Here is an 11,663-nt window from a genome sequence, read left to right on the forward strand (position 1 = left end):
TGCCCAATACCCAAGTCGGTGGTGCAATATAGCAATGAAGGCCCTATTTTGTCAAAGGGGGGGGGGGGGTGTTGTTTTTTTTGTTTTTTTTATATATAAAAAAAAGGGAGGAACCTTATGAGGGAAAGAAGTATCTGACTTCATGATGTTTAACCATAGTGTGTGTGTGTGTGTGTGTGTGTGTGTGTGTGTGTGTGTGTGTGTGTGTGTGTGTACCAGTACCAGTACCAGTATAGTTCAGTAGTACAAATAGGTATCAATATTAGTACCAGTATTACTAGTAGCAATATAGGAGTATCACTACCAGTAGTGTATAGTGTCAGTATCAGTACCAGTAAGTACCAATACCAATACCTATACCAGTATAGATAGTACCAATACAACCAGTACTACCAGTAGCAGTATAGGTGTATAAATAATAGTAGTGTATAGTGCCAGTATCAGTACCAGTATCGTCTAGTAGTACCAGTAATTACCAATACCAGTACTAGTATATATTGTACCAGTACTACCAGTACAAGTATAGCAATAACAGTAGTACCAGTATCAGTAGTAGAACCAGTACCGGTACTGTGTGTGTGTGTGTGTGTGTGTGTGTGTGTGTGTGTGTGAGAGAGAGAGAGAGAGAGAGAGAGAGAGGAAAAGGAGAAAGAAGAAGAGAAGTTTTAATGATTGTACGACATTCCCAAGGGGCGTCAAAAATCTATCCAATGAGTTTTGAACTCAAGACCTATTACCCATTAATAAAGAGGGAATTCTCCAGACCAATCCACCACAGTTGGGTGATAGGGAAGGGTTATTTGAGTCTCATACTCACTCTCTCTCTCTCTCTCTCTCTCTCTCTCTCTCTCTCACACACACAATGAGAGAGAGAGAGAGAGAGAGAGAGAGAGAGAGAGAGAGAGCTTTGACTATGCAAAAGAACATTTTACCCAAGTCAAAAACAGACCGTGTGTCATGAGAGAGAGAGAGAGAGAGATCAGATCCGCGTAAAAAATTTGTATGCGTGTGTGTTGTGTGCTCGTGAGTCGTGGCTGCCTTGCGTGGAGGAGGCGCACGCACATGAATATGGGATCCCAACAGCCGTGCAGCCAAGACAGCGCTACAGTCAGTTTCAGACTTCAGTCTACGAGCCTACCTTCCCTTTAGAATTGTTCTATCAAATTCCCCTCATTAATAAACAAACACTGTCGCAAAAGATTATGCGGCTCCTTTGGGCAGCTACTTAAGAAATGTCGGCGAGGAGTAGGAGCTGGGGAGGATCACAGGTGGAGTGTTCGCTCAGCTTTCATATCTCTCTCGCACGGCTTTCCACACACACCTCTCTCTCTCTCTCTCTCTCTCTCTCTCTCGGGATAGCGCCCAGCATAATTATAAGAACAGCCCCTCTGCTCCCCCGTTTACCCACACACACACTTCACACACACACACACAGACCACATCTCTCTCTCTCTCTCTCTCTCTCTCTCTCTCTCTCTCTCTCTCTCACTATCTATCTCTGCGCTAGCTGTTTCTCAATGCTGCAAGTAGCTATCAATTAGCAGAGACGAGCGTTACAATTCTACATAAGATTAGTAATGGCGGCGCACCTTAAACGCGTGCCCTAATCATCTGTTTCGCAGAAATTATCAAACAGCCTCTTAACGTTACACCCTAGAATCTCGATATGGAGCAGCACCCTGCAGCTAACCACGTAATTAGAGTAGCCACTAGCAGGGTTATGAATGAAGATGAGAAGCAGCACTCAGCAGAGAGTAATGGCAATGGAACAATGTCAGTGAAATTAGAAGAAGCTATGAGTACCAAGGACTGCAAAGGTGGCGCCCCTGCACGTAAAATTAATGACGGGAGTAGCAGGAGTGATGGAGCACCAGGGATGGCCATGGCGCCCATGATGAAAGTAGAGGCGGAGATGATGCAGCTACAGAAAGAGATAGAGCAGAAGTCGAAGTTCAAGAGGATATGTGTGTTTTGCGGGAGCAAGAGCGGCAAGAAGGCCGTGTTTAGCCAGGCGGCGCTTCAGCTCGGCAAAGAATTGGTACAAACCCTAACTCAATTCTAACTGCTGATCTTTCATTCATAGCTGGCTTACTAGATTTTAATTCACTCTCCACAATATTCACAAGAAGTTTTGGACAAATTCTCACCGTAATTCCCACATTGTAACTTACCTCAACATCATGAGCTTCTGTGAGGGAGCACCGCATACCTAGCTAGGTACGATTGGGGGTAGGGGACCCGTCGGCCTAGTGGGGGGCCGGGGGTCCCCTACTGGCCCCCAATAGCTAGGTATGCGGTGCCTCTTGAGCAAAAGCTCATGATCTTATCACAATGTTATGCATTGTATGAAAAAGACTTTGTTTTCCTACATGATAATTTTTAAATCTTCTTGTGCCGATGCAATACAAAAACATGCCTTCCTCTAATTAGGCCTGAATTTAGCAGGCCAAAAAAACATCCATTTTCTGCATGATCTGTGTGGGCCTCCCCATGCGATCACTTGTTTCTTCTACCTACCTACATGGCCACCTACAAGGAATCAACACGTTGGAGTATCCCCAGCCTTTAGCTTGTGTAATGACCTTACCACCTTTATAAGTTCTCAACTTAGATTGCCTCCAACTCGAGCCTTGGTGTTGTTTCCCTACACCATAAAACCAAATGGAGTCATCCATTTCAAAGCTCTTGTTTATGTGTTTGTAGATGCCACATTAAGAAGGACTAGTACGGCAAAATTCTCTCTCTTTTTCTCCCTCCCTATGTATTGTGTGCACAAGGACTTCTCTCAGTTTTGGAGTTTACCCTTCATGTCGCAGATTTCGACAGGTGTAAAGGGCTCCCCCTTCCGCCATATTATGTTAGTTTAGATTGAACCTCCCAAGTTCACACCCGGAGGGATTCGCTTAACGTTACCACATGCGTACGTGTGAGAGAGGGGGGTTTATACAAGGGAAGAAAGGTGCATTATACAAAGGATTATATCAAGATAAAAAGGGGCATTCTTGCACGCAAGTAAAGTCCTAACTAATTAGGATAAAAAAGGGGCATCTCATGCACGCAAGTGAGTCCCTGGAGAGCTCAATAAGCCTACCACAGGGTCTTTTTTTTAACCCATTTTTGTCTTGTCTTGCTAATATATAATTTGTTGGAATTCTCTCATCAGAAAACCATTTTTTGCTAGCTATAATTCTACTCTCTTTCTATATTTTTTAACCTCATATCTCATTCACTTTGTGCCTTAGTTTATCAATAATACTACACATCTTATAATTTGCTTGTTCTCTCTAATGCAATAGGGTGATCATTTTCCTGTAGGTGGACAGAAAAGTAGAGCTTGTATATGGAGGTGGAAGCATTGGGCTAATGGGCCTCATATCCAAGACGGTCTTCGAAGGAGGTTGCCATGTTATAGGGTAAGGGAATGCCAATTCAAAGTTTTCTGATGCTAGTCAAAAGTAGCAAGGGTACTCCAAGTTATACACAAGAAGATTTAGAAATTTTCTCATGTAGGAAAATGGAACCTTTTTCAATGTTTTTCATACAATGCATAACACCATGAGCTTCTGCTCGGGAGGCACGGCATACCTAGCTAGATATGCCATGCCTCCCTCACAAAAGCTCATGGTGTTGAGGTAATTATAAGTCATGATGTGGGAATTATTGTGAGAATATGTCCAAAACTTTTTGTGTTACTAGTGACCTATTTCTCTCTCATTTCACACTTTTTGCTTCATTTTAATGTTTGGAAATTTATTATAGGCAGCTTCAAGTATACATAGACATTTTTCTAATTAGTTCTAATGAAGTTCCCAACTCTTTGATTAAGTATGCATAGTCCTTTTGATTAAGGTTTTCTACTAATTAAGTGTGCATAGTTTCTAATGAAGCTTAATTCTTTGATTGATATTTTCATTGAAAGTTTATGTTCCCAAATTAGCCCATACTAATATCTCTCATAATTAACCACATTCACGTTAAGGTAATCATAAAATACTTTATTACTAATACCAATTAATTAATTACATTTTTTATTGAGGTCGATTTTGGTAACCTAATTTGGCATAATGCTTCCTCATGCTGTCATTTTTTCCCAACTAATTAGCACGTTCAAACAATAATGGTGGTTTTATTGTTTGTGTAGAGTCATTCCTGAAGCTCTAACCTCCCATCAGGTAATTGTGGCTCCCTCACAACCCTAGTAAATTGAAACTCAAGGATTTTATATTATTTATTAGGCCTAGGGAGTCTATACACACTCCAAGATGCCTCCTCGGTTATTGGATGTGTACGTCACTAATGATATAAATTTTTTCCTTGAGCTTTTGGACATTTCATCATGACAGATGGCAGAGCAAGCTATAGGGGAGATGAGGGTGGTTGCAGATATGCATGAGCGCAAAGCGGAAATGGCACGCATAGCCGATGCATTTATTGCCATGCCAGGTAATACATAGTTTTTCTGTTAGTGCTATTAAAAACAAGGTGATGGCTCAAGTTGGCAATTCGAAATTAACAAAAGAATATTAGTTTTGCTAGGAAAGTCATGAGGCCATTTGGGACCAATTAATTACAAACTTTTTATAAATAAAAGAATTTTGGAACAAAAAGTTGAAAAAGAGGTCATGAGGTCCTTAAATGGAGGGATTAGTTTAAAAGACAATCAAAATTTTGTACGTCTTTCTCCCTTCTAAAGCGTTTTTTTCGCATACCAGACACGCTGTGACTTGAACCTCAATTGTTGACTACTACCTAGCAATTAACTACCTTTCTTTCTTCTTTGGAAATGAGATTGCAACAAAAGAAATATTCCATGCAATAAGAAATTGAAGCAACATATTGTAAATTTTGGTAAAGCTAGCTGATTGAAAACCTATCAAGTGGCAAAGTTATGATCAGGACCTATAATAGGTTCAAAGCTTTGTTTAGAATGAGTGGACTCACCAAAAAAAAAAAAAATGAGATTTAAGGTGTGCTTTAGATCAGATAACTCACTGATAAATGAGGTGTGCCACCCAACTTCTTTAATGGAAGCATGGTTAGTAAAGCAAGCTTTTAGAATGATAAAGTAGGCTGACCAGAACTATTATATGCTTTAAAGGCCTAATTTAAAGACCCCATATCTATAGATTTTTCATGAATATTATAACACCTCTTTTTCCAGCCATCAGACTTTGATTGATACCCTTCTGATCAATGTTAAAAATGTATTGAAAAACATGGGACTAAGTAACCTGTTCTGTTGAACTCATGTGCTACACTCACATATTTGTGAGCGACTCCCCATCCCCCTCCCCCTCCCCCAAAGGATGTGCACAAGTTTGGTACTGTGCATATCATATCCGGGCAATTAGAACAAAAACAAGGCAACAAAATATATGAATATTGTTGTTAGGATCTACCATGATGAGATGCGGTCAATGGAAGATCCATTGTGCCAAAAGCCTCAAGTTAGAAAAATGTATAGAAGCATAGCCTATCAAAGATTCCCGGCCGCCGGTGAATCTAGGATATTGGCACTAAGAATGTCATGATAGTCTAGATGCAAACATTGTGGGATTTCACTCAACTCAATGAAGTTACAGATTAGTTTGGTTAGATATGATGCTTATAGATACTCTTCCTCCAAATATATTTTAGTTTTTCTTATGCATTTTTACTGTGATCTCCTTTCCAAGCAAATTGAATGCTTTGCAAAAGTGCGTTTATACTAATGTATTTTATATAGACTTTGTCTACAAAAATGAGCTCAGTACGAAAAAAGGCATGCAAAATCACATGTTTTCCTTACTAAAGCTTTGAAACACTGAAGAGATTGGGTTTGATGATCTCCTACAAAGAGAATATACTATAGTAGGTCTTATTCAAATGCTCTTTGTTATTCAACATGTCAAAGGCAAACACCACTATCTTCCATATTCAAAACCTCATTTGTATCTACTTTTCTCTTCTCCTTTTCTCTCTCATATATATATATATATATATATATATATATATATATATATATATATATATATATATATATATATATATATATATATATATATATATATATATATATATATATATGTGCATGTAATGTACATATCCATGCATGTGAAACATGCATGCAATTTGATCAGGTTTTCAATAAAATCACTATAGAAAGGCCATGCCACCTAAGGAAAACACCTATTGGCTAGTTGTATAAATTAAATATGAAACCTTTTTTGTTTACAATATTTACAACATAGAAAAAAACATATTTTAACTTTCATAAGAACTTTAAAAACCAATAAGGGTGCTAGCCGGGTGGTTTTGTCCTTAATTAAGAGGAATCTTGCTAGATCCCTTGGGAGCAAGAAAGACAAAGGCAAGGCACATGCCATGTGGTGGGTTGGTAGATGAAGAGCAAGCAAAAAAGGCATGCCACAGGGAGGGCACTTGGTAGGTGAGAGTGGCAGAAGCCTCACATAGTGAACAATGAGGAGCCACAAGTGGATGGTTAACACAATCGCATGCGTCCCTTTTTTCTATATTAGAGGCCTCACGTAGAGGATACCAAGGAGTAGGGGTTGGATGGTCCATGCAAAATGACTCTCGTCTCGCACTAGATGTCGTCGACAAATGGCCATGTAAGGAGAAACTCCTAGTAATGATAACGGCATGTATGATTCAAATGCATGTCATAAATTTCACAAATTTGCTGCTCAAAGGAACAAGCATTCCCAATTTTTATTAGAGCTATTTTTGTATCAACAATTTTGCATACATGCTAAATGGTTGAGGACACATGTTAATGTGTCCTCAACCATTTAGCATTTGTACCAAAATATGTCATTTGCATGGAAACAAATTCAAAACAATGGTGCACAATTCTATTGGAGCCCTCCCAAAATAGAGGACGTTGAGGAGCATACTCAACATTTCAAACGTTTTACTCTAAGTGAGTTTAGGAAATGAAAAGACAAAGGAAAGTGGAAAATCAAAAGACATTAGGAGACAGTAGAGTGCCCATTGGGACATTTGTGTTTTCTTCTCCTTTACTTTCTTTTGGTTTTTTTTTTTTTTTTTTTTTTTTTGTGCTCTTTAGGGTATCCTTGCACTATGTAGCTAGTGAATTATTTTTGGACTACATAAAGAGTCCTCAGTAGTATCAAAGCTTTGATTTTGGTGCAATTGTGAACCATTGGATAAAGCTCTAAGATAAGTGTCAAATAGCACCAAAAAAAAAAATCTAAGTTTTTTGTGAGAGGTGTTGACATTTGTGTACTTCCTTCTTTAAAGAGGGCCGTTGCATATTGAAGCACAGACAATCTTTCTCGTTCGCTTTCACCATTGTGATAACAAATGTTATAAAAAATTAATGTTACTTTCTTGTTTTCTCTATAAGAAAAAACTTTTTATTATTAAATTCTTATAATAGCTTTATGTAGGCCATAGTGAACTTTCACCTTGTTTTTTAAGTCACTAGGAATATTATTTGTGAGTAATAGGTAGTGTAGTTCAACACGGTAATTCTAGGTTATGCGTAATAGGTTTTTGTGATTTCCAACTTCAATAGCAGGGAATACTTGTATGTTACCATGTAGACTCTGATGGTGTAGTAAGATTCTTAAGTGGGCTATGGCTTGAAAGTCCAAAATCTCATTGTCTCGTTTTCTCTTTTATGGACAATTCATCACAATTACACCCTATTGCAACAGCAATGTTAAGAGTCTTGTCTTTTATATCATGAAAGTCTCTGTCTACATGTACATGTCAAGATACAAACATAGAGATTCATGTTCTTGCCTTCTGTTTGGGGAATTGTACCCATTTGGCGATACTATGCTCATTTTTTCCGAGTCAAAATGTGACCTGCTCTTTAAAAATATACACTAAAATGCCAAAAAATTAACGAAAATGTTGGAAATTCGAAGGGCAAGGGACCAAGTCAAAAATCAGCCCTCTTACATGCTACAAACAAATTTTGATCAAGGTTCCGCTTGTGTTCTTCTAAGGTTATGAGCCCTTTCTTTTCTTATCACAACTAGCCATTGGTTATCCACAAGATCTAGGCCCACCGTCTTACACGCAATGTTCAAAAGGCTAATGGTCTATAGTGTCTAGGATAGAACTATAGAGAATTTGTCTTGCGTGTGACCATTGTCCAACGATGTCTACACTTCCACAACAAGCATGATTGTGTTTTGTTGTTGGAGTAAGGAGGGTACCTAAGCCACTTAGGTGAATATGATGTTGGTGTGCCCAAGACCAAATAGTAGGGAAAAGTAGGCTTTTGAGGTGTTGAGGACGGTGTTGGTGTGCCCCAAGACCAAATGGTAAGGAAAAGTAGGCTTTTGAGGTGTTGAGGAGGGTTCCTAAGCCTCTTAGGTGAATGATATGCAGGTGTGCCCAAGAGCAAAAGACCAAAAGTTGGGGAGACATAGGTAAACATTCCAAAAAGCTCCAATTCTCAAGAGAGTGAGCTTGGATCACACGCAAAAGAGAGCTAGCCATCTTTCCAAAAATCTTGTGAGTGAGTGAGAAAAAGGGGAAAGCATCTTCATTGAAAACTGATGGCATGCTTCTTCTAATCATCATGTCAACGGCTTCCATTAAAAAACGCAATTTTTTTTTGCATTAGTCCATAGTGGCTTTGACCTTTATTTGCCAAAAGATGCTTTACACTTTGAGTGCACACTCTTTTTTGTTATGGACATAATTCAACTACTTAACTTTTTGACACATAGTTGAGTCCAAGGTTTCTTTCTCCATGGCATATTTTTGCTATTTTTGAGCTTTTTGCAAGTGAGACCCCTTTTAAAAAAAAGCAAAAAACTACCTTGAAAACATACACTCAATTATATATAACCTTTAGAATTAGACAAGTGAAGGTGCCTCTCAAAATTATTGAGCCCACGTTAAAATTGAAAGAGCACATAGCGCTAAATAGCAGCACTAGAGTGTCTTGTGAGAGTGCGAACAAATGCATGCGAAACTTATTTCTCGTCGTCGATGCTCAAGTTATTCTTAAATTAAGAGAAACAAGCTTCAAAAGAATTGTGTCAAAGTGCACAAGCACCCATTAAGTGATTGTTGGCTTAGATTTGCTATGTGTACAATGTAGAGGATTTGCTAGTTTTAAACTCCAAAAGTGCGAGGGAAGATGTGGAATGCTACTTTGTCCTTTGACAAAGGGTCAAAAAATGAGATTGGCAATCATACCTTTGCCTCTCTTTGAGAAAAAAAAATTGAATAATGGAAAGGAAGATTACCCCTCGATTTTGTAGGTGCTATCCAATTAGGTATCCACAAAAGAGACTAATTGTTTATGTGCATGTTTTTGTGAATTATGTCAGGTGGATATGGCACTCTCGAGGAATTGCTGGAAATGATAACGTGGTCCCAGCTTGGAATTCATGATAAGCCGGTAAGCATGCTTTCTCGTGTGCGTGCATGTGCTATGTGCGGATGTGGAAAGGACACACTTAAAACTGTCGGGTTTTGAAGAATTTTCTGAATTTTATGCTAAAACTTCTAATATTTTTACATTTTACATGTTTCCTTCAAGAAAAGCTCAGGTTCTAACCGAAATTTTGCAATTTTAGATACTTAAGAATACATTAACGATCGATTTTTGCAAGCACCGTGTGTATACGTGCAAAATTTGTAGTTTAAATATCTTGGTTGCAAAAAAATTAATTTTTCAAATTATAACTCCATTTTTTACCGTAATGTTCGTTGTCAGAGTTTGGCGATTGCAATTAAAATGCCAATAATAATTTATATATTTTTGGGCAAATTGTACTTGTTAAAATAGCTAGCTAGACCTAGAAAAAAAAAAAGGCAACCTCACTTTGAAATCCCTAAACAGATTTAGAAGGCTTTTCACTCTGTCGGGGTTATGTAGGATTAGAATGTGAGGTAATAAATAATGCCTTAAAATGAAATATGTAATGATTATATAATGCCTTAACATGAATTATGTGAGGAATTATGCCTCAAAATGCTTCTTGGATTGATGGCATTGCTCCTATTTCCCTTACATTGCTCATAATGAGCATAGCTTGCTTGATTGAGCACTATGTTTGAAAATAGAAAATTTGTGGTGTTAGGTGGGGCTCTTGAATGTTGACGGATATTACGACTCGCTCCTCACCTTGTTTGACAAGTCTGTTGAGGAAGGCTTTATGAAAGTTGGAGCTCGTCAGATAGTCCTCTCTGCTCCAACCCCAAAAGAACTGTTAACCAAAATGCAGGTTCTTTTTCTTTAGCTCTTCCTGATTAAATGTGTGACAGCATCTTCATCAAACAGGATAGAGTAATGTTTGGTGTTTACATTAGAGTATAATTGAAACTATTGTTTCCAAAAGATTTTGAAATAGTCTTTTTTATTTGCCTAATTTCTTGATTTTCATGATTCTAGGAATATGTGCCGGTTCACGACATAGTTGCTTCTCGCCAAAGCTGGGAAATTCAGCAACTTGAGTTTTTTTCCACTTGATTTGTTTCCTTACAATGGATATTGACCAATTTTGTGGCCATTTGTACGACATTAGTGCTAAAATTTCAATTATCAAAGCAAAAGTGGAGAGGTGGAGAGAGAGAGAGAGAGAGAGAGAGAGAGAGAGAGAGTTAGGGTGATGTGGTTCACGAGTAACAATAATTTCTAATGGAATTTGATGTCCTTTGTTAACAAGGAAGCCTTGAGACTTGGTCTTGTGCTTTCTACAATCTAGTTTTTTTAACATTTCTACAATTTTTCAACCCTCACGATTAGGTCTCCCTAATCTCGAAAAATTAAACATCCTTTCAAAATATCTCGAGTGCATAAGTGAAGGGTGAGTTTAGGAAATGAAAAGACCATGGAGGTGGAAAGAAGATTTTTTGTGTGCATATATATATATATATATATATATATATATATATATATATATATATATATATATATATATATATATATATATATATATATATAGAGAGAGAGAGAGAGAGAGAGAGAGAGAGAGAGAGAGAGAGATGGTTGCATGCACCTTATACATTTGTGTTTTTCTTCTTGATTTTCTTTCCTCTAGTGTTTTCAAGTTATTAGAGCCGGTAGGTGTTTAGAAAAGCCTTTTATATTTTTTTAGAGCCATTAGAAAAGCCTTTTATTAAATTTTACAAGGGAGCAATAGGTATGAAAAATTTGTTGGCATCAAGATCTGACAAATTGGATCAAATCCGACTCTCTAGTTCAGTCTCAAATTAATTCACTTTAATGTGAATTCCAAAGTAAGCTCCATATAAATTATCTCCATGTCAATAGTGTCATGGCCTCCCTTGTCTTCTTTACCTCACCGAGAGAGAGAGAGAGAGAGAGAGAGAGAGAGAGAAGCAGTCACCGCCACGCCAGCTTCTTCAAGAAGCCCCAGATGATGCAAGGAGAGAGATGTAGATTAATTTCTAAAACTAACACCCTTCCACTAATATTTTATTTTTCCCACCTTCCACTAATGATTGATTTTTTGATTTTCTACAATTGGGTACCTCTTAGTGGTCGTGGTGGGTAACTAGTGTTAAGACTTGAAAGGGTTCCCCACGCTTTCATTTTGCCTTGCTAATGATAAAATATCTTAAAAGTTATAAGTCAATTTTTGTAACCTAGCGACATGTTTGGCTATGAAGATACAACAAGGCAACGGGTTTGTTGGGCAATGGCC

The 11,663-nt window shown here is 37.9% G+C and overlaps 1 protein-coding gene across 1 annotated transcript; it reads left to right on the plus strand.

The window, feature by feature from the left end:
- The first annotated feature begins 1,113 nt into the window (after window positions 1–1,113).
- Window positions 1,114–10,630, plus strand: LOC147441486 (putative cytokinin riboside 5'-monophosphate phosphoribohydrolase LOGL10). Its single transcript, XM_086483122.1, has 7 exons — window positions 1,114–2,038; window positions 3,316–3,413; window positions 4,142–4,172; window positions 4,344–4,443; window positions 9,321–9,391; window positions 10,077–10,220; window positions 10,388–10,630. Exons 1-7 carry the CDS (start codon window positions 1,667–1,669, stop codon window positions 10,463–10,465), a joined length of 894 nt encoding a protein of 297 aa, XP_086339248.1. The 5' UTR covers window positions 1,114–1,666; the 3' UTR covers window positions 10,466–10,630.
- Window positions 10,631–11,663: the final 1,033 nt, after the last annotated feature.

This window comes from Adiantum capillus-veneris, chromosome 15 (assembly GCF_014529385.1).
Source record: "Adiantum capillus-veneris isolate H3 chromosome 15, ASM1452938v2, whole genome shotgun sequence".
Taxonomy (NCBI): Eukaryota; Viridiplantae; Streptophyta; class Polypodiopsida; order Polypodiales; family Pteridaceae; genus Adiantum; species Adiantum capillus-veneris.

What these genes read in the sequence shown, in the direction of transcription:
- LOC147441486 (XM_086483122.1), top strand. Translation starts at nt 1,667, where the DNA reads ATGGAGCAGCACCCTGCAGCTAACCACGTAATTAGAGTAGCCACTAGC. An exon ending in TGCATTTATTGCCATGCCAG is followed by an intron (nt 4,444 to 9,320) that starts GTAATACATAGT and finishes GAATTATGTCAG; the next exon opens with GTGGATATGGCACTCTCGAG. An exon ending in AACTGTTAACCAAAATGCAG is followed by an intron (nt 10,221 to 10,387) that starts GTTCTTTTTCTT and finishes TCATGATTCTAG; the next exon opens with GAATATGTGCCGGTTCACGA.